This window comes from Neoarius graeffei, chromosome 1, assembly GCF_027579695.1.
Source record: "Neoarius graeffei isolate fNeoGra1 chromosome 1, fNeoGra1.pri, whole genome shotgun sequence".
NCBI lineage: Eukaryota > Metazoa > Chordata > Actinopteri > Siluriformes > Ariidae > Neoarius > Neoarius graeffei.
Window position 1 is genome coordinate 52,809,649 of NC_083569.1, and position 24,018 is coordinate 52,833,666.

At 41.6% G+C, this 24,018-nt stretch overlaps 1 protein-coding gene across 1 annotated transcript in view; it reads right to left on the reverse strand.

Annotated features, from left to right (window-relative positions):
* Positions 1-23,522, reverse strand: part of LOC132885042 (uncharacterized) — a 56,872-nt gene extending 33,350 nt beyond the window's left edge. The window contains exons 1-10 of the mRNA XM_060919291.1: positions 23,230-23,522; positions 22,058-22,191; positions 21,712-21,886; positions 17,022-17,118; positions 16,668-16,855; positions 16,178-16,311; positions 11,042-11,186; positions 10,688-10,787; positions 10,332-10,419; positions 10,141-10,243 (exon numbers count right to left, since the gene is read on the reverse strand). Coding sequence (XP_060775274.1) covers positions 10,141-10,243; positions 10,332-10,419; positions 10,688-10,787; positions 11,042-11,186; positions 16,178-16,311; positions 16,668-16,855; positions 17,022-17,118; positions 21,712-21,886; positions 22,058-22,191; positions 23,230-23,308 — 1,243 coding nt within the window. The 5' untranslated portion in view covers positions 23,309-23,522. The remainder of the gene's footprint in view (positions 1-10,140; positions 10,244-10,331; positions 10,420-10,687; positions 10,788-11,041; positions 11,187-16,177; positions 16,312-16,667; positions 16,856-17,021; positions 17,119-21,711; positions 21,887-22,057; positions 22,192-23,229) is intronic.
* Between the last annotated feature and the right edge of the window lie 496 nt (positions 23,523-24,018).

The window sequence follows — 24,018 nt, forward strand, 5'->3', positions numbered from 1 at the left end:
GATATGTTCTCAAGACCAGCTGGTAGGTTACGAAAGATATGGAGTATGATAACCCTGTTTGTCGATTTTATCAGTCTATGCTAGGCCTATAATGTGTCGATAGTTTGCGATGTCAATTCAGCTTTTTGATGTCATGTGAAATCTCGCAATTTACACGGTATAGATGTGGTGTATGTCTTAATTCTAAGAAGAACCGGACATTGCTTTACATCCCAGTTATTAACAATTTTAGATGAACAGGTCCCAAATGTGCTGTTGCGCGTTATTTCCTCATCCAGCCTATTTCATCTCGCTGTCACACCGTGCATTTCCACAGGCGTGCGCACATTGTGGTTATGAACACATAGGCCTAGAAGTCATATTTGATGTTAAATGATTGTTGTTAAATATATAACTTAGAAGAGGTGTATGCGTATGCCAATATTCTAAGCAGAATCGAACACTTGCTTTAGCCTACATTTCATTTAACCATTTTTGAGTTGCCTAATGCGCCCTCACGCTTTATCTGCCGGTTGCTGAGTACCCAGCATTGCTGATTTGCCATTATTTTCGAGGCGTATGCGGCATGTAATGCACAAGTATTGGTTCAAATGCACGCGAGATGGGTGCTTTCGTTATTTTAAGACTCATCTCATCTCATTATCTCTAGCCGCTTTATCCTTCTACAGGGTCGCAGGCAAGCTGGAGCCTATCCCAGATGACTACGGGCGAAAGGCGGGGTACACCCTGGACAAGTCGCCAGGTCATCACAGGGCTGACACATAGACACAGACAACCATTCACACTCACATTCACACCTACGCTCAATTTAGAGTCACCAGTTAACCTAACCTGCATGTCTTTGGACTGTGGGGGAAACCGGAGCACCCGGAGGAAACCCACGCGGACACGGGGAGAACATGCAAACTCTGCACAGAAAGGCCCTCGCCGGCCACGGGGCTCGAACCCAGGACCTTCTTGCTGTGAGGCGACAGCGCTAACCACTACACCACCGTGCCGCCCCTATTTTAAGACTATGTGACTAAAAATGTGTTGTGTAATTCGTCTTAAATAACGCGAAACAATCAGCCATACTCGCTGCTTTGCTATTTGGAGTGGCAGTCAGCTGGATTTCACCCCCGACGTAAAAGTTCATTCCCACACCCGGGCCGAAGATGCCGATTTCTGAAGATGCATGTCCTTTGGATGTGTTTTCAAATATTTTCACTAAGGAACTTTGGGACATGTTGGTGACACAGATAAATGTATATGCGGATTAGACACGCGGCCACACACCATCCAATTTTAAGTGGAGCCCCGTCTCATACTAGATGAAATCGTTCGTCGGTCTCTGCATTACGTTTGTGGTCATTAAACTACCGCGTAATGGAAGTTTTATTAACCCTAAAGTAATGCAGAGAACGACGAACAACATACATCTCGAACACCAGCAGTTTGATTGGTTAAATAACTGTACAAACAACTTTTATTCTTAATTTTTATCTTTCGTTTTATGTTAATTTGAATTATAACCTATATTTTTAAAGTGAAGTGAAGTTTACCTGAATTTAAACCAAATAAAAAGCATTTTGAAAGAACAGTTATTTGTTTTATCTTTTTTAATGTACTCAAATTCCTCCTCCATTTCAAAGTGGCCTGAATGTGAATTAAACTCCCGGACTGAAAACAGGGCCCACTCCGGCCCTGCACACACACACACACACACACACACACACACACACACACACACACACACCTCATTTCATAGTCACTCTCTCTCTCTCTCTCTCTCTCTCTCTCTCTCACACACACACCTCATTTCATAGTCTCTCTCTCTCTCTCTCTCTCTCACACACACACACACACACACCTCATTTCATAGTCACTCTCTCTCTCTCTCTCTCTCTCTCACACACACACACACACACCTCATTTCATAGTCACTCTCTCTCTCTCTCTCTCTCTCTCTCTCACACACACACACACACACCTCATTTCATAGTCACTCTCTCTCACACACACACACCTCATTTCATAGTCACTCTCTCACACACACACACCTCATTTCATAGTCACTCTCTCTCACACACACACACACACACACACACACACACACACACACACACACACACACACACACACCATTTCATTTCACACTCTCTCACACACACACACACACACACACACAACTCATTTCATAGTCACTCTCTCTCTCTCACACACACACACCTCATTTCATAGTCACTCTCTCTCTCACACACACACACACACACACACACACACACACACACACACACACACACCTCATTTCATAGTCACTCTCTCTCTCTCTCTCTCTCTCTCTCACACACACACACACACACCTCATTTCATAGTCACTCTCACACACACACCTCATTTCATAGTCACTCTCACACACACACACACACACACACACACACACACACACACACACACACACACACACACACACACACACCATTTCATTTCACACTCTCACACACACACACACACACACACACACACACACACACACACACCATTTCATAGTCACTCTCTCACACAGAAATCTTACACTCACTTTAGAATCAGACACACACCACCTCTCTCTCTCTCTCTCTCTCTCTCTCTCTCACACACACACACACACACACACTTTTGTATAGATTCAACTGAAATCTTCTGTAAACTTCTCTCAAGAACTTGAGTATTGTATTTGATACCGTTCCTTTCCAAAGCATAATCGGAGCCTAATATAGCTGTAAATTGCTAATTTACTTTATCTGTGAAACTGCTGATTTTGAGAAGGAAATTAAATTATTATTGTGGAATTGTTGTCATTTTCTGACTGTTCATTTGAATGCTTATACTGGACTAGGCAGGGAAATCTATTGGCACACACCAGCACCACCAAGAATTTTTTTCACCAGCCGCCACTGGATGGCCTTGAGCTGAAGTGCCCAAGAGTGGCAACGCACATGTATGCAGCGGCTTTGCTCTCCTATGATAAACTAAATTTCATTGTACATTTGTGCAGTGGCCATGTTTCATATGACACCTTTTCAGATGGGGTTTGAACATAAATTTGTGTTAAATATTTGGGGGTTATGTTTAAGTTATGCTAAACAGACTAGAAATTGCCCTGAGAAAGCTTACTCCTGTTAGATGCATGTTCCATCATCTTGTCTTAGTAATTAATCATCCTAGTTTCATCAAAGTCTTTCTTTATTCTTGATGTAGCAACATTTTCCCAACAGAAATATATCTACTTCTCTACCCCCTTTGTTTCGAGATCTCTGTCAGGACTCATACTGTGCATATGGGCCTACTTTTGCCCTTTACATTCCCACTATCTTTGTTTGTTATACAGCCAACTGGCTGATTCTCATGTAACAATAAGAGGAAGAGGAACTGGTAAACTTTCAACTGTACCCTGTGGCTTGTAACCTTCCTGAATTATTATTTGGGAGCAAGTTAAAATATAGGTAATTTAAAAAGATTTTTTATTATTATAAGGTGTGGGTACTGACTTATGCAAGCTCAGTATCTTATCAGCAGCAATTTGCCAATAATGTGTGACAACCTCCATCCATTACCGCTTTTCCTGTACAGGGTCGCAGGCAAGCTGGAGCCTTTCCCAGCTGACTATGGGCGAGAGGCAGGGTACACCCTGGACAAGTCACCAGATCATCGCAGGGTTGACACATAGAGACAAACAACCATTCACACTCGCATTCATACCCACGGTCAATTTGGAGCCACCAGTTAACCTAACCTGCATGTCTTTGGGGGAAACCGGAGCACCCGGAGGAAACCCACACAGAAAGGCCCCCATCGGCCACTGGGCTCGAACCCAGAACCTTCTTGCTGTGAGGCAACAGTGCTAACCACTACACCACCGTGCTACCCTTCTGTGATAATCTTACATACTATAGTCCACTTGCATGTGACGTCACAGCCGATCCAGATTGTAAACAGACGCCATCTTGTCGGTCAAACGCCATATTTCCGCCATCGCAATTTACCGACACTGACTTTCGTTGTTTTTCACCCAAATCTGCAAATATTACCGTGCCACAATGCCGGAGAGTTGTATGGCATATAAATGCCACAACAGGAGAGGTCAGAAATCGGGAAGAAAGTTTCATAGGCTGCCACGGGACCCTGACAGGCGTGCAAAATGGATTGCTGCTATCAGGTATACCATCTCATCTCATTATCTCTAGCCGCTTTATCCTGTCCTACAGGGTCGCAGGCAAGCTGGAGCCTATCCCAGCTGACTACGGGCGAAAGGCGGGGTACACCCTGGACAAGTTGCCAGGTCATCACAGGGCTGACACATACTGTAGACACAGACAACCATTCACACTCACATTCACACCTACGGTCAATTTAGAGTCACCAGTTAACCTAACCTGCATGTCTTTGGACTGTGGGGGAAACCGGAGCACCCGGAGGAAACCCACGCGGACACGGGGAGAACATGCAAACTCCGCACAGAAAGGCCCTCTTCGGCCACGGGGCTCGAACCCGGACCTTCTTGCTGTGAGGCGACAGCGCTAACCACTACACCACCGTGCTGCCCAGGTATACCATATATACAGTAATAGTGATAGACTACTGATACTTGATCTAACTGATAATATAAAATATTCAACCATAATCGCCTGGTCAGTGCTATACTAGATACTACTGATATATCTAGTATCAGTACTAGTACTCAATACTTAAGTGACTTACCCGTCCAATGAGGATTATTTTCTTGTTTACAAGATGCCACATCTGAGGGGGGCTGACAAATCCTGAATTTCTGTAAAGATAACTGTCCAGAGATTTATAAGCACGCAGTGCTTCACCACTGAACAGCGAAGGAAAGTTAATGAGGTAATTATACACATCTGGGTATTCCACCTCTGGCAGTTCAATATCCACTGACACGGTCGTGAAAACTACGTCCGGTAATCGATAAGGGTCACTAATCTGTAGGTCGTTTATTTTAGACATAAATCTAGTTATCTGTTCATTAGAAAAATGAGCCGTGTAGTCCGTCGGTTGAAATTGATCCATTCTGTATATGAGTGCAACAATATTCAGCTGTGTTGTTGACCGACAAGATGGCGGCTGTTTACATTCCAGCCGGGATTCGGTCACGTGACTGCAAGAGCTCCATATTGACTGATTCTGGGCTCAGATATACTCACTGTTCCTATCACATTAAGACTAATATTAGCTTTCATTCAGCTTTATTTTTAAAATGATTCTTATTCTAAAATAGAGCTGAAATCATATTTCATTCCAAATGTAGCAAGCAATATTCTATAGCAAGTCTTCTGCTTCTTATACTGTGGTTCTTGTAGTTCTCTAAAGGGATGTGGCTGTAAAATTGACATGATACATGTCTGTACAATAGCATTCCATAAGCTAAAAGACTGTTCAACAAAATTTTAGGCTGAACTTGAAACTTTCTGAAAGCATCTGTACTGGAGTACAGGCGTTCATTAACTAATTTGACACGGCAGTGTTTAGAAATCTATTTGAAGGGGCAACCAAGAATACCTCCCTTAAACAACAAAAACAAACAAATAAAGATAAAGCTTGTAAAATCCCTTTTCATCCCATTTTGAATAACTGCTATGTCATATTACAATGTCATATTTTATTTTTGTCTATATTTAAGATTTAAACACCATGTAGTCATTTATAAATCATTTAATTTCAATTCAACAGTTTATTAACCCCTTTGCACACCTACTGACTAGATAGGGATGATAGATAGCTGTGAGGCTGCAACACTACTCGTGCCGCCGTGCTGCCCACTGGGCATGTCAAGGGAAACAAAGCTGTCCCTTCTTGTTTTTCTCCTGAGATGGTTTACTTATGCCTTCTTGGATATCTGGACATGGATAGCTGTGAGTAGGGCCTAGTCATGATCACTTCAGGGTTAGATTTTTGTCCCTCCATCTTCGCCACTCATCATACCATTCCTATTGATAACCACAGAAGACATATAAATAGAGCACACAGCAACACACACACATAACTAGTTCAGATTTTTAGCATCTACAAACTAAACTACACTGAGAAAAATGAAAACTCGTATCAATCCTCACCTCTAATCATACTCACCATTCCTGATGATTTATTTATTTATGTTTAACCACATAAGACAGAAATACAGAACATGGCAACAGGATAAAGCGGCTAGAGATAATGAGATGAGACAAACTAACCTACGCTGAGAAATACTGTATAGAAAATGCGCAACATAAAGGAGTGGTTCAGTAAGTCATGAGCGCATAGTCATTAAGGAAGGACAGCCAAGGAAATAGCCACTTTGGAGACTGATTACACCATAATAGCTTTATTCAGGATGGAAAACATCCATTTCTTTGACCACAGAATGGATCTATCCCATGCACTGCATAAGCCACATTATTATCAGCTCATCATAAGCTTGGAGATCTATGTTCCAGGACAGAATAGAAGCTAAATTAAGCAGGAAGTCAAAACATGAAGTGCAAATTTGGGAGTTCCTGTTGGATGAAGAATTAGGTTTGGTTTCCAGACTCAAGACAGCTGACACTGAGATTTATCCTTCTTTCAACATTATGCAAGTCCATATTTTACTATTCAAGAAATTAGTTTATATTATAGATCTGTATGACATGACATTCAGAATCTGTTATTAGTACCATATCTGCTGCACCTGTGCAGTTTGAAAACACTCTAGCTAGCTAATAACTACAGTGGTGCTTGAAAGTTTGTGAACCCTTTAGAATTGTCTATATTTGTGCATAAATATGACCTAAAACATCATCAGATTTTCACACAAGTCCTAAAAGTAGATAAAGAGAACCCAATTAAACAAAGGAGACAAAATATTATCCTTGGTCATTTATTTATTGAGGAAAATGATCCAATATTACATATCTGTGAGCGGCAAAAGTATGTGAACCTCTAGGATTAGTAGTTAATTTGAAGGTGAAATTAGAGTCAGGTGTTTTCAATCAACGGGATGACAATCAGGTGTGAGTGGGCACCCTGTTTTATTTAAAGAACAGGGATCTATCAAAGTCTGATCTTCACAGCACGTTTGTGGAAGTGTATCATGGCACGAACAAAGGAGATTTCTGAGGACCTCAGAAAAAGCGTTGTTGATGCTCATCAGGCTAGAAAAGGTGATAAAACCATCTCTACAGAGTTTGGACTCCACCAATCCACAGTCAGACAGATTGTGTACAAATGGAGGAAATTCAAGACCATTGTTACCCTCCCCAGGAGTGGTTGACCAACAAAGATCACTCCAAGAGCAAGGCGTGTAATAGTCGGCGAAGTCACAAAGTACCCCAGGGTAACTTCTAAGCAACTGAAGGCCTCTCTCACATTGGCTAATGTTAATGTTCATGAGTCCACCATCAGGAGAACACTGAACAACAATGGTGTGCATGGGGGGGTTGCAAGGAGAAAGCCACTGCTCTCCAAAGGGAACATTGCTGCTCGTCTGCAGTTTGCTAAAGATCACGTGGACAAGCCAGAAGGCTATTGGAAAAATGTTTTGTGGACGGATGAGACCAAAATAGAACTTTTTGGTTTAAATGAGAAGTGTTATGTTTGGAGAAAGGAAAACACTGCATTCCAGCATAAGAACCTTATCCCATCTGTGAAACATGGTGGTGGTAGTATCATGGTTTGGGCCTGTTTTGCTGCATCTGGGCCAGGACGGCTTGCCATCATTGATGGAACAATGAATTCTGAATTATGACAGTGAATTCTAAAGGAAAAGGTCAGGACATCTGTCCATGAACTGAATCTCAAGAGAAGGTGGGTCATGCAGTAAGACAACAACCCTAAGCACACAAGTCGTTCTACCAAAGAATGATTAAAGAAGAATAAAGTTAATGTTTTGGAATGGCCAAGTCAAAGTCCTGACCTTAATCCAATCGAAATGTTGTGGAAGGACCTGAAGTGAGCAGTTCATGTGAGGAAACCCACCAACATCCCAGAGTTGAAGCTGTTCTGTACAGAGGAATGAACTAAAATTCCTCCAAGCTGGTGTGCAGGACTGATCAACAGTTACCGCAAACGTTTAGTTGCAGTTATTGCTGCACAAGGGGATCACACCAGATACTGAAAGCAATGGTTCACATACTTTTGCCACTCACAGATATGTAATATTGGATCATTTTCCTCAATAAATAAATGACCAAGTATAATATTTTTGTCTCATTTGTTTAACTGGGTTCTCTTTATCTACTTTTAGGACTTATATGAAAATCTGATGTTTTAGGTCATATTTATGTAGAAATACAGAAAATTCTAAAGGGTTCACAAACTTTCAAGCACCACTGTAGCACTCCATACAATTTAAAACCCGATACTCTTTGGTAGTAACTCTGTTTGTAGTATCGGCCATGGTTGAAGAAATCAGACTGAAACCTGTAACATTTGTGATTCATCTGTATCAGCTGTTCCTTTTAACTATTTTGATGGAAAGCTAGAAATGATCATTTTATGGCCTATGATAGAAACCTAATGTATAGCACAACCTCTTCAATAGGTATGTCCAGTGCTACAGTCTAGTTCACTTTCCTATAATTAGTTGATATTAAGTTCTTCATTTGTTACTCACTGGTAAAATCACCCATTATGTTTCTTTGGAGGCAGCATGGTGGTGTAGTGGTCAGCACTGTCACCTCACAGCAAGAAGGTCTTGGGTTCGAGCACAGTGGCTGGCGAGGGCCTTTCTGTGTGGAGTTTGCATGTTCTCCCTGTGTCTGCATGGGTTTCTTCCGGGTGTTCTGGTTTCCCCCACAGTCCAAAGACATGCAGGTTAGGTTAACTGGTGACTCTAAATTGAGCGTAGGTGTGAATGTGAGTGTGAATGGTTGTCTGTGTCTCTGTGTCAGCCCTGTGATGACCTGGCGACTTGTCCAGGGTGTACCCCGCCTTTCGCCCATAGTCAGCTGGGATAGGCTCCAGCTTGCCTGCGACCCTGTAGGACAGGATAAGCAGCTACAGATAACGGATGGATGTTTCTTTGGGACGGTCATATATTCCTAACCACTGAGTCTCATAAAGCCATTTAACTCAAATAAATGTACACAATGGCTGTCTGCTTGTGAATAAATACTGACTTGTATCTACCAGTAGCTTGGAGTCATGGGTTTTTACAGAAATCAAAGTATTTTTGCCTTCTAATCAAGACAGAGCATTTCTACTGTAAACTAAGCACCATCTTGTGGAGCTGTTTAGTTGTCTTGGGGTATTATGTACAAAATGGTTTGTTTATGGTGATGCGGAAAAGATGCATTCAAATTAAACTTGAAAATGTCTACTTCCTCATGGTTTCGTCCCAAGACCCAGGGGCAAGTCCAGAATTCCAGTCTTCACTCTTGTACCTGCATGCTTTTTGCTTTTATTTTCATAGTAGTTAATGAATAAATAATGGTAGTTAGTGAGTTAACATTTCTTCATGAGTAATTGAATAATAGGTAGGAGCTTGTGGGGTTATATAAATCATGCCTGGTCAAAAAACAGTAACGGATTAAAACACCATTAACTCATGACCATAGTTAACAATATTCTTTTTATTTACAGAGCAAACTATGTAGAAAACCTTTCTGTATGTCAATATTTACAGATATTCCTATGAACACTATACATCCATATAATCTTAGATTGTAATGGACACTTATGTACAGAAGAGTTACAGATGACGAAAGGTGGCTAACGGTCTACGTTCAGTGTCCTTTTATTTACAAAGTTACCCGTTTCCATTTCCATCGTTACCCAAGTGGGGAATTGTATCTATACTCCTGAGTAATGCTTTTGCAGGCACATCATCTATCTTTCTTTACTGAATATTTTCAGGACATTTTCAGAACCCAGTGCCTGTTGTTGCTGAGCTTGTTAAGAAATGTCGCCATGACTTCCTTATTCATACATGAGCTCATACAAACGCTGAGTCGCTCACAGTCTACAGTTGTGAATGCAAGACAGTCCTTTAGCTAGTATGAAGAATGAAGGCGTGCACAAAGCTAAGTAGCTCTTAAAAGGCAAGTGTTGCGTATAGATTTACGACTAAGCTGCTAGAAATCAGAGCCAGACTTTGTCACATTGTCAGTCCACTACTGGCCATTTTCAGAGCACAGCATTAGATGCAGGTATCATGGTTTGGGTGTAAAAGGATAGATTTTGGTTCCAGGCTCACTCCACTTGCCACAACTTCTTTAACAGGCACATAGAGTTTTCCTCCACCCAGGTTCTGTGGTGCAACACAGAAAGGATACAAGTGGTTCAACAGAAATGTTACGTTTTTCTTGTTTATCTGTCTGTTACTTTGAGGTGCTTACCTTTGAAAGTCCATCAGTAGTACTGTTAAGCATATCCTTGAAAAACAGGGACGGTTCAGGAATCTTTGGGAGAATGATATCCTTGTTTCTGTGGAAACATTGATACAATAATAAATATTTGCATTAAACAATAAGAACCATTATAGCTGTCTTGTCTAGAAAAAGTGAGGGTTCTCGAAAAACAGAGATGTTTCCACTTTTTCATGGCACTTAGAAGTAAAGAAAATAATATCTAAATAATATTTTCAAAGGACATGAAGGCCAGTGAAGTACTGTACCACTCATTTTAACTAAACTATTAAAATGCTGACTTAATGCACAAAGTAAACAAATACAGAATAAATAATGATAATTACCTCCTAAACAGCACAATAGCTGCAATGAGACAGCAGCACACTATTAAAGGGGTGATTATCATAGCAACTTTAAATGCCAAATTTGGGTCACCATCCTCACCTGCAGAAAAAAGGGATTTGCTTTTCATTTACTTTATCAAAGTAGTCAGAATCTATTATCTGATTAGAAATAAAGGTATAGAAATCTTAAACTACAGCCAAAACCATAGCAAGCCTAAAAAATAGACCTGAAACAAATTTTGATTTTGGCTTTGATGAACAGATCATTGTAGAAGCAGAATCTTAACTAGAATATTAACTATAGTCCAAATTGTAGTGATTTGGTGTTTTGAGAAATGTAGAAGTCCATAATACCATAATACTCAGGTTCGCTCACGTCACTCTCAACATCCTGGTACCCCCCACAGTACTGAGAGTAAATGACCTTCCCTCGAACAGTGTACTTGCAGGCTGCGTCGTAGTCCACAGATGTCGATTTTTCTTCTTTTAACTCTTCTGTCTACACATCAATACACAAACACTGTCATGCAAATAGTTGAAAAGGTTTGGTGTGTCAAGTTTGTTACCTACAGTAATTCTGAGATCTAAAAGCGAGAGTTTATTCTTAAAGTATATTATTCCGTATCTACTACAAATTATTCAGTAGAGCAATCTGGAAAGGTATGCAGCTACAAGAACAAAGTACACTCACTGTCCACTTTATTAGGAACACCTGTACATTCTTGCAGTTACAGTGGCTGTCTCAGTCCCCAAACCTGAACCCCATTGAAAACCTGTGGGCTGAGCTGAAGAAGAGCGAGCACAAGAAAGGGCCGAGGACCCTGGATGATGTGGAGAGACTGTGTAAAGAGGAATGGCCTCAGATGCCCTGCTCTGTATCTCCAATCTTATAAAATGTTATATAAGAGTCAGTGCTGTTTTACTGGCAAAGGGAGGTTGAACAAAGTATTAAATGTAGGGGTGCCAATAATAGTGGCATGTGTTTTTGTTGAAAATAATTATTTCTTGATGAGGGATTTGTTTTTCTCTGAATACATTTATTTCAAATAAAAGGTTGGATTTTTCTCATTTTTTCAGTGCGAGATGAAGCGACTTCATCTTTTTACTAATCTTTAGAAGGGGTGCCAATAATTATGGGGGTGCTGTATCTAATCAATCATGTGACAGCAGCACAATACAAAAAAAAACCCCATACAGATACAAATCAAGAGCTTCAAGTAAAGTTCACATCAAACATCAGAGAGAAGGAACAGAGTTGACTTTGATCATAGCATGGATGTCCTCTGGAGAGTGCCCACCCTCTGGAAGACATCATGCATCGTTCCAGTTCCCAAAAAGAATCGGCCCAGCGAGCTGAACGACTTCCGACCAGTGGCACTCACTTCACATCTGATGAAGACGTTGGAGCGACTCTTCCTCAGCCCCCAGGTACAACATGCCCAGGACTGTCTGCAGTTTGCGTACCGGGCAGGTGATGGTGTGGAAGACACCATCCTCTACCTGCTACACCAAGCCCACTCGCATCTGGATAAGGGAAATGGCACAGTGAGGATCCTCTTCTTGGACTTCTCGAGTGCCTTCAACACCATCCAGCCCCTATTGCTTCAGGACAAACTGAACAGGATGCGAGTGGACCCCTACCTGGTCACCTGGACCTCCAGCTACCTCACTGACAGGCCGCAGTATGTCAGGCTGAAGGACATCACATCTGACACTGTGATTAGCATCACCGGAGCACCCCAGGGCACGGTGCTGGCCCCTCTTCTCTTCACCCTGTACACCACGGACTTCTGCTACAACTCAGAGCTGTGTCACATTCAGAAGTTTGCCAATGGCACAGCCATCGTTGGGTGCATCAGTGACGACAGAGAGGAGGAGTATAGGAGCCTGGTGAGGGACTTTGCTGTGTGGTGCAACAGGAACCATCTGCAGCTCAACACCTCAAAGACCAAGGAGCTGGTCAGTGACTTTGGGAGATCCAGACCAAGGTCATGACCAGTTCTGATCGAGGGAGTCGAGGTGGAGGCTGTGGATTCCTACAAGTACCTCAGGCTGTGGCTGGACAGCAAGCTGGACTGGACTTGCAACACCAAACACTTATACAGGAAGGGACAGAGCAGGCTATACTTCCTTAGGAGGCTGTGGTCTTAACATCTGCAGGAAACTCCTGTGGATGTTCTATCAGTCTGTGGTCGCCAGTGTCCTGTTTTACACCGTGGTGTGCTGGGGGGGCAGCACATCCAAGAAGGACACATCCAGGCTGGACAAACTGATCAGGCGGGCCGGCTCTGTGGTCGGCAAGAAGCTGGACTCTCTGGTGACAGTGGCAGAGAAGAGGTCTATGGACAAACTATTGAACATCATGGACGATGCCAGTCACCCTCTGCACACCGTCATCAGCAACCAGAGGAGCCTGTTCAGTGACAGAATGCTCCTTCCCAAGTGGAGGACGAACAGACTCAAAAACTCTTTTGTCCCTCACGCCATCAGACTGTACAACTCCTCTCTGGGGGGGGAGGAGGGGTAACAGGAGGACAGAGGATGGGAAGGAACAGTAGCCTAGCCTAACAATAAGCAATACCAGACAATGTGCAATATAAAGTGCAATATCTCTCCTGCCACCGCCCCCCCCCATATCTTCTCATCTCATCTCATTATCTGTAGCCGCTTTATCCTGTTCTACAGGGTCGCAGGCAAGCTGGAGCCTATCCCAGCTGACTACAGGCGAAAGGCGGGGTACACCCTAGACAAGTCGCCAGGTCATCACAGGGCTGACACATAGACACAGACAACCATTCACACTCACATTCACACCTACGGTCAATTTAGAGTCACCAGTTAACCTAACCTGCATGTCTTTGGACTGTGGGGGAAACCGGAGCACCCGGAGGAAACCCACGCGGACACGGGGAGAACATGCAAACTCCGTACAGAAAGGCCCTCGCCGGCCACGGGGCTCGAACCCAGACCTTCTTGCTGTGAGGCGACAGCGCTAACCACTACACCACCGTGTCTCCCTTTTTATATTTGTATATGTAAATAATTTATTTTAATTTATCTAGAAGTTTTCCCTATTTATTTTCTATGTTTATCTGTAATGATGCTGCTGGAATCTTAATTTCCCTGAGGGAACCCTCCCAAAGGGATCAATAAAGTTTTATCTAATCTAATCTAATCTAATCTAATCTAATCTAATCTAGGCATCAGATGGACTGATTTGAGTATTTTAGAAACTGCTGATCTCCTGGGGTTTTTACACACAACAGTCTCTAGCATTTACATAGAATGGTGTGTAAAACAAAAGACAATGAGTGAGCGACAGTTCTGTGGGTGGAAATGCCTTGTTGGTAAGAGAGGTCAGAGGAAAATGGCCAAAATGCTTTGAGCTGTCCGGAACGATATAGTAACTCATATAATCACACAGTGTTACCTTCTGGCTCTCCCCTTTTAGTTATGCTGTCATAGTTAGTTGCTGGAGTCCCTGCTTGTACTCAGTGCAATATGTATACTGTTCCTACTTATTGAGGTGACATGGGGCATACCTAACAACCTGTGTTCCCCCCCAAATCTGTCCCTCTGAGTTACATGTCGGTCCTGGGATCGAGATGCTGACCTCTTCTGCTCCTCAGACCTGCCTGATCCATCCTGGTGCCCTGTGTCTGGTTGGAGCCTCATCGCATCTGTCCTGTGGAGGACGGCCCCGTATGGACAGTTGAAAGTCACACCTGGAAGACGCTCTGGACACTTACAGTAATGCTTTTATGGCTGAGGACTCCAGTTGACTCGCTAACTTTAGGACTGCAGTTGTCATGAACAGTTTGGCACTCAAGTTTCCATCCATAAAGAGTTATAACATCAATGAAACTGACTTCATGTTAAAACTGTTAATGTTATAGTCATGTCTGTCGTTGCCCAAATGAGGATGGGTTCCCTTTTGAGTCTGGTTCCTCTCGAGGTTTCTTCCTCATGTCGTCTGAGGGAGTTTTTCCTTGCCACCGTCGCCACAGGCTTGCTCATTGGGGATAGATTAGGGATAAAATTAGCTCATGTTTTAAGTCGTTCAAATTCTGTAAAGCTGCTTTGTGACAATGCTTATTGTTAAAAGCGCTATACAAATAAACTTGACTTGACCCTTTACAAACATGGTGAACAGAAAAAAAAAATCAAACCTTGCGGTGGATATTCTACAGTACAACAGCAGAAGACCACATCAGGTTCCACTCCTGTTGGCAAAGAATAAAATCTGAGGCTATCAAGGGCACAGACTCACCTAAACAGGACAGTTGAAGATTAGAATAAAAATCACCCGGTCTTTGTCCAGTTTGGCGAGCCTGCACCCATAATAGCCTCAGATTCTTGTTTTTGGCTAACAGGAGTGGAACCCGATGTGGTCCTCTGTTGTTGTACAGTAGCTCATCCACCTCAAGTTTTGATGTGGTGTGCATTCTGAGATGCTTTTCTGCTCACCACGGTTGTAAATAAAGAGTGCTTCTTTGAGATACTGGAGACTTCCTGTCAGCTCAGATCAGTCTGGTCATTCTCTTCTGAACTCTCTCAACAGCACTTTCAGCCTACAGATCCACTTTTTTTTTTTTACACCGTTCTGTGTAAACTCCAGACACTGTTGTTTGTGAAGATCCCAGGAGATCAGCGGTTTCTGAAATACTCAAACCAGCCCAATCTGGCACCAATTACCATGCCACAGAGTCATGGAGATCCCATTTTTGTTCTTTCTGATGTTTAATGTGAACATTAACAGAAGCTCTTGACCTGTATCTGCATGAATGTATCCATTGTGCTGCTACCACATGGTTGGTTGATTGGATAACTGAATAAATGAACAGATATACAGGTATCCCTTTCAAAGTGATCAGTGAGTGTAGATCCACTGCATGCTGTTGAAGTAAACACACAAATTAATACATCTCATAATCATTTAGCATAGGACCATTTTAATGAATACCCAGTGAAAAGGTTTTTCAAATTATACAGGCTGTCAAGTGTGTGTCCAATAAGGCAGTGTGTTTTATGTATGTAGTAGTACATGTTTGCTGTTCTTATTTCACATTGGGCGGCACGGTGGTGTAGTGGTTAGCGCTGTCGCCTCACAGCAAGAAGGTCCAGGTTCGAGCCCCGTGGCCGGCGAGGGCCTTTCTGTGCAGAGTTTGCATGTTCTCCCCGTGTCCGCGTGGGTTTCCTCCGGGTGCTCCGGTTTCCCCCACAGTCCAAAGACATGCAGGTTAGGTTAACTGGTGACTCTAAATTGACCGTAGGTGTGAATGTGAGTGTGAATGGTTGTCTGTGTCTATGTGTCAGCCCTGTGATGACCTGGCGACTTGTCCAGGGTGTACCCCGCCTTTCGCCCGTAGTCAGCTGGGATAGGCTCCAGCTTGCCTGCGACCCTGTAGAACAGGATAAAGCGGCTAGAGATAATGAGATGAGATATTTCACATTGATCAGCAGAAAGCACACACAACACCAGTGTCTTACCACGTCACTGCATTTGATGTACATGTACTTGTATTTCCAACAATGCGGTGGTAGATAATCTGGAATGCTTATTTCAAAACGGAGACGTTCATCTTCCTGTCTGATGCTGATCCTAGGCTTAGGCGGTTTCACTGCTAAATAAAAGAGAGAATAGCCAGTGGAAAATGTGAGAATTTTAATAGGTGATGAAAGGCATTTAAAAAAAACCAACACACACACACACACACACACACACCACTCACTTTGTATTGGTTTGTGCACATAGAAAATACAAAATGTTAAAAATCGAATAAATGTCCAGTAGGGTTTTAACACGGTTTCTGTCCCTAATCTTTTATGTTTAGAGTAATTTTCAATATATAGGCATACATGACTTATGTAATATTTTTTCTAAAAACTCACAAGGCAGGTACTAAAATTGGTCAGTAGGACAAACTAACAATATAAATTGACAAACTTCAGAGAGAGAGGGTAGAAGGAAAATACCTACCTGAGCGTAAATCTATTATAAAACTGTTGTTGCTAATCGTGTGATTTTCTGCAGTTCCACTGATGACAAAGTAAACCTTTGCTTCAAGCTTAAGGACTTCATCATCCAGGTGACAGCCTGTCTTCATGGGTCCATCAGATAAATAGAACCTACAAGGCTTTAGGGTGCCATTGTTTTTTTCCTCTTCCCTATTGGACAATGCATTTATTAGTCCACTGGTGTTCGGGGGGACGACAACAACAAGAAATCTATGCTGCTACAAATACAAAAAGCTCGAATAAAGACTTCAAAATAAAACCTAAAATAAAGAACAAGAATGAAAAACACCAAGGCATTATTTAAGCCAGATCTCACCTGTAAAAGAGGCTAATGTTACGGCTATTTTCGACAGTCCATGTGCAGTTCATCTTTGTACGAGCATAATAAACACAACTGAAGTTCTTCACTAAGGCTGTAATACAAGATGGCAGTCAATACAGTGTCTTTGCACACAAGAAATGACAATTATGTAAGCGAATGACGTAATTATTCACAGAACCTCAACAGGTTTATTAACATTCTTTTATACTCTTAGGAGGACTGTGTAAAAAATTACACAAATTATGCGTAGAGCTCTAGTTTACCCAGTTTGTGTCAATGTTAAATAAAATGGTGTTGGAAGAATTCACTTTTTTCTACACATACAGTGCCCTCCATGATTACTGGCCCCCCTTTTAAAAATAAATAAAAAAAGGGTTAGAAAAAAATCCACCTTTTGGTGAAGTCGCTTCATCTCACACTGAAAAAAAGAGAAAAATCCAACCTTTAACTGAAGTAATTTTTTTCAGAGGAAAAACAAATCTCTCATCAAGAAATAATTATTTTCAACAACAACACGTGGTATTATTATTGGCACCCCTGCATTTAATACTTTGTACAACCTCCCTTTGCCAGCACTGACTTCTCCTATAACATTTTATAAGGTTGGAGTTACAGAGCAGGACATCTGAGACCGTTCCTCTTTACACAATCTGTCTAGATCATCCAGGGTCCGAGGCCTTCTCTTGTGCTCGCTCATCTTCAGCTCAGCCCACAGGTTTTCAGTTGGGTTCAGCTCAGGGGACTGAGATGGCCAGGGCAGAAGCTTGAGTCTGTGGTCAGTGAAACATTTGTGTGTGTTGATTTGGACAAATACTTCAGATCATTGTCCTGCTGGAAGAACCAGTGACGACCCAGTTTTAGTTTCCTGGCAGAAGCAGACAGATTTTGATTTAAAATGTCCTGGTATTTCATGATACCATGTACCCTAACAAGGTTTCCAGGGCCTTTGGAGGAAAAACAGCCCCAAAACATCACAGAACTTCCACCATATTTTACAGTTGGGATCGTGTTCTTTTTATTATAGCCATCCTTCTTTTTACGCCAAACCCACCTTGAGTGTTTATTGCCAAAAAGCTCCATTTTTGTTACATCAGACCAGAGAACACGGTTCCAGTCAAAGTTGTAGTAGTGTTTTGCAAACTTCAGGCGCTTACGTTTGTGGTTAAATGACAGAAAAGGCTTTTTTTCTGACAGAACTTCCAAATAATCTGTTGGCATGGAGGTGGCGTCTGATGGTGATTTTGGAGACGTGGAAACCCCAAGATTTTACTTTTTCTTGTAACTCACCAACAGTGATCCTTGAGGATTTTTTTGAGGGAAAAATAAACTTGGGTCCTCTTCCAAGCAAGTTTGTAACAGTTCCAGTTGGTGTCCACTTTTTTTTTTTATTGCCCCAACAGTAAAAGTGGACATTTTCAAATGAGTAGCTAATTTATTTTCTAACCATTCCCCAACTTATGAAGGTCAACACACTTCTCAGGCATTTGGTTTGCGTGTTCTCTTATCTTTCCCATGTTGATGGATGACTAAAGGGAATTTGGCCTCTGTGTCACCTCATATTTGTCCCCCAGTTAATCAGGAAGTCATGGATTACAGCTTGAAAGTTCCTACACACTCCAATCAACTCACAAATGTCCAATTTAAATGGGAAACATGCTTCAGTTTCATTATGCTCACTATCATTTCCAGCTGTGCTAATAATAGTGGCATATGCAGTGTTCTCCCCAGAGGGCTTTTACATGTCGGGGCCGGCATGCTAAGTGTGATACGAAGTTTAATTCCAACTGGGCCAAAATCTCTCCATGCATTATCACTGATTCAGCGAGCAAGCACCATTTCCAATGCACTGTTTGTAACACGAGTATCAGTGGTAAACACCAAGACCTTCGAGATGTTGAACTTCACATGCAAAGAAAGTCTCACAAAGATCTTGAAAAAATGAGATCATCATCAGGATCACTCTTGGCCACGTTTGCAGCACAGACTTCTGTCCATGAGAAGGTATATTTTTATATTTTATCACGTTTGAAAAAAGTTAAACATGCCTCGTTTCAGTTAATCTAAGCTCAACTAGATCTATTTGCAAAGTTCCTAAGTTAAAGTAAAATAGTTTCTTTGAACTGTCCCACAGATACATTATCATAAATACATAGCCAAATATTTTTTCAACAGGAACTTTGCATGCTGTGTTTGGTGTGTTTATTATTGTTACAGTAGTAGCCGAGCTCGTCTGTGTCGGTGACGGGAAATAAAAAAAATAAGCACATAAATGTATAAATCTATAACTATATAACTGGAAGTTATTAATACATCACTGTCATAATGGTTTTGGGATTTTTGGTGATGGTATTACTTTGAGTAATTCAATAATTTTATATTCCTTTAATATTATCTTTCTAATAATGTATTTAACATTATAAACTCGAATAAATATTTTAGAAATGATATTTAATACATAGGACAGAATATTAAATTTACTCAGTGTTATATTCAGATAATTTTGTAATGATATAATAATTTATTTACTCTTTCATTAAATAAAGGGCAAAATAAAGCTCAAACTCTGCAGCAATAAATTACAAACACATTCACTTTTACTGAGTTAAAACCTTGTTTTAGAAATGACTTGGTGGCAACACAAATTGTGTTTCCTGGTTTCCTATGAAGTGATGTGTTTATGTAGTTTTGTGGTGAAAACTTATTGAAATGTGATCACTGCACATCTTTCATTTCATGATTATTTTGAAATGTGTTATTGTTTACCTGCCATTGTTTTGTTAATACATGTGGTGTCCTCATGAAGCATTTTTTCCCCCATTAATAGTAACAAGAAGGTGAAAACTAAATATTCATCCTGAGGCCACCAATTCCCTCTTAAAGTTGGCAAAATCATTTTCAGCTGGTGGGGCTCCCCCACCCCCCGACCCCCCACCAAGGCTTTGCCCTGGACCCTGGCTCTCTCACTTCTTTTTTCATTTTGGAGTTGACAGCTAATGTTCAACCATGTTAACAATAAAAAGTGACCGTGTCAGTACCACCAAAAAATGGTCCTAAAAGTCACCAAATGGCACCAGATCCCAGAAAATGGGCTCCTTTTTTTCAAAAATTTCCAGGGGATGACCCCTGGAACCCCCCAAGGAGAGGGGGAACCTCCCCCCACCCCACACCACCCCATACGCCTTTGGCATGGCACATGGTCTTGTGAGCCACCCAAAAGTTAGGGCTTTATTTTGATCCTGGGGAGACCATTGCACATGTGCTTTTGCTGAACATAATTATTTCTTGATGAGGGATTTGTTTTTCTCTGTATTTCATTAAAGGTTGGATTTTTCTTATTTTCTCAATGTGAGATGAAGCTCGGGCGGCACAGTGGTGTAGTGGTTAGCACTGTCGCCTCACAGCAAGAAGGTCTGGGTTCGAGCCCCGTGGCCGGCGAGGGCCTTTCTGTGCAGAGTTTGCATGTTCTCCCCGTGTCCGTGTGGGTTTCATCCGGGTGCTCCGGTTTCCCCCACAGTCCAAAGACATGCAGGTTAGGTTAACTGGTGACTCTAAATTGACCGTAGGTGTGAATGAGAGTGTGAATGGTTGTCTGTGTCTATGTGTCAGCCCTGTGATGACCTGGCGACTTGTCCAGGGTGTACCCCGCCTTTCGCCCGTAGTCAGCTGGGATAGGCTCCAGCTTGCCTGCGACCCTGTAGAACAGGATAAAGCAGCTACAGATAATGAGATGAGATGAGATGAAGCTCTCTCAGTCTCTCTGGCACATTACTACAGTGACATGGCTGCTCTGACTTCCATGAGAGTTTCTAGGGACAAATTACAGTAGTGGTTTCCTGTTGCCTTCTACTGGATTATTATAGAAGTTTTCTCCTCTCAACCATTCACATCTACGGTCAATTTAGAGTCACCAGTTAACCTAACCTGCATGTCTTTGGATTGTGGGGGAAACCGGAGCACCCGGAGGAAACCCACGTGGACACGGGGAGAACATGCAAACTCTGCACAGAAAGGCCCTCACCGGCCACGGGGCTCGAACCCAGAACCTTCTTGCTATGAGATGACAGTGCTGACCATTGTACCACCCACGAAATGAAACTACTTCACCAAAAGATGGATTTTTTTCTAACCCTTTTTACTAATCTTTACACTGAGTGCCAATAATCGTGGAGGGCATTGTAGTTATACAGTATGTACTTTTAAGATGAACACAACTTGTGAATTTGTTCACAACATTCAACACATTCAGTAATGATACACTGCGTTTACACAGTGAACGTGTCAAAATTAAACACAACAAGCGTTGTCCCAAAACTCATCCACTGATTATTAAGAATTTACCACAGTTTGTGTCCGCTTTAACGCATCCTTTCTATGTGGGTGGGTGGGTAGGTAGGTACTTTTATTAATCCCAGAGGGAAATTCAAGGTATCCAGTAACATTTCTGCATTGCACAAGATCAATACAAAAGCTAAATAGCATTATACGTATAAAAAACTAAAATACAAAATACCGAAAGAAATAAAATGAAAATAAGAGCAAGTAATAGAATATACAGCTCTCAGTGTGGGAGGTAGTGAGGTAGTGCAGTTGGCAGTAACCAACTCAGTACAACTCCTCATTAAACTTTTGGAACATTTAGCATTATAGGTTTTAGAAAAAGTGAATCACTCTGTTTGTTGGTTACCTGGCGGTGGAGATAGGTCTTTGTATACTTCTTTGCTGGCCAGTTTACTGTCACAGTTCTTAGGATTTGTTGTTATGCTGACACATAGTTCATCCTCTTTAAAATTGCAATCTTCAAAGCTCAACTCCTCTTTTTTAATTTTTTTTGAAGCATTTTGCCTGGGAGGACATTTCTGCTGACGAATACAACATAGGTCTGGGGTTAAGAAACAACAGAAGTGGAAGATGCACCGAAAACATACCCATGTCAGATGTGTTCTTACAAGCTAGCTTTAAATTCCTATCAGAATGCGAAGTCGTTTATATTTGCTCTGTGCTGACAATGAATCACTGTAGTAATGGCTCACCTCATAATATACTGCTAAAGTATAGTTCACTTGACAGTTTGTGCCCAAGCCAGACGGTTTTCTCCAGTGTACACTCACACACGGAGTGTTTGGGACCCATAACAGGCTGAGGTTTTCTGGTGGAGGCAAACTGTCTTCAATAAGGAAAAACAAAACAGCAACTTATTAAAAAGTTATATGAAGCACAGAAAAAAACTTTTTAATAAAGGGTTTAAAAAGGTGTCATGAGTCGACTCAGGTCAGGTATGTAGTACGGTACAAGGGTTTGATATAAATGGCTGACCTTTGCAAACGACAGCGGGATCAAATTACCATTGTGTTTATGATCTATAAAGACCTTGTTCCTGGTTGTAATTAAAGATTACATGACCAAAAAAAAAACCTGCTGAACTTAAACTGAACTAAACTAAACAAAAAGGAAGTATTTGCACCTGAAGCTAAGGTCGGTCAAAATTCTACACGTTTTTAACCTATTATATCCGTCTCTGTCCTAAACACTTTTGTTCATATTCGATATCAATATATCTAGCCTAATACTAACAAGCTCACATGTCTTTTGTTTTTGTATTGTTTTGAACTTTTACACTCTGCTTGTCCTGAAATTAGATCAGCCAGTCCAAATTCTTTAACACAACTGCTGGGGAGATTTAATCTGTGATAGCTATACAGGTCCACACCCTTATTTGGGGGGGTAAGAGTTGTTTGGTTGTTTAATTGTTCAGGGACATCTGGGTTACAAATGTAGCCTTTCAGGAGTGTATTTGCATGAACACACTTTCCCAGTTAGATTGTTGCTACATTTGAATTATTCTGGTCATTAATTTAGATTAAGCTGCTGAATCTAAAAAGATATCCATCTCAGATAAAGCAGCACACAACAATTGTGTGTGTGTGTGTGTGTGTTTTGAAAGTCTGAGACCGGATGCCGAATTAGCAGGTGACCCCCTTTTTTTTTTTTTTTTGTGTGTGTTTTTTATAGTGGTGGAGGATTTTCGGGAAGTCGACAGGATATGCAGATTTCCACACTCAGCTTGGTGGCTGCACTCCACCCCTTTCCCTGTTTCTATAAATAATAATAATAATAATAATAATAATAATAATAATAATAATAATAATAAAAAGCCAACCCTCTCAGCTCAACAACAACATTTAAACAGGTTATAAGAAAATACCTAAAAAGCTGTCAGCTCCAGCAAGGGCCCAGAATAAGTACGTCAGCAGCACTGAGCAGTCCCAGCCAGGGAGTCCCATACCGGCTCACTCAGGGAAAATCCACTGATATTTTCTCTCAAAAGCTCTGCATAGGCGGTGGAAATCTCTCCTCGGACAGGATGTGAACTCTAACTCCGTTATACCCGCGTTCAAAACAAGACAAATCGATATTACTGACGATAAAGCAACCTGATGCGAGAACAACATCCATGCAATGTGCGCGTTGTGTTTGGAACTGAAAGCAGCTCGAATATCCGTTCCCTTCTCTTGACAGGAGAAGTGGGCGGGGCATCCTGCTTCTGTGAAGGACTGTAGGTCGATTCCCAACCCCCCCCCCCCACTGCGCCGCACCTCCCATCACATATCTCCTAGCTCCATTATAAAGGTTTCCAACACAGGAGCTCGTTTTAACTTTACTTCGACGCCAAAGACGTCTATGGATGTTGTATCACATGTTCATAGGATTATCTAACCTGGCACGTGTTTACAGCTTCACTAAACTTGAAAGTTTGTGAACCCTTTAGAATTTTCTATATTCCTGCATAAATATGACCTAAAACATTATCAGATATTCACACAAGTTCTAAAAGTAGATCAAGAGAACCGAGTTAAACAAATGAGACAAAAATATTATACTTGGTCATTTATTTATTGAGGAAAATGATCTAATATTACATATCTGTGAGTGGCAAAAGTATGTGAACCTTTGCTTTCAGTATCTGGTGTGACCCCCTTGTGCAGCAATAACT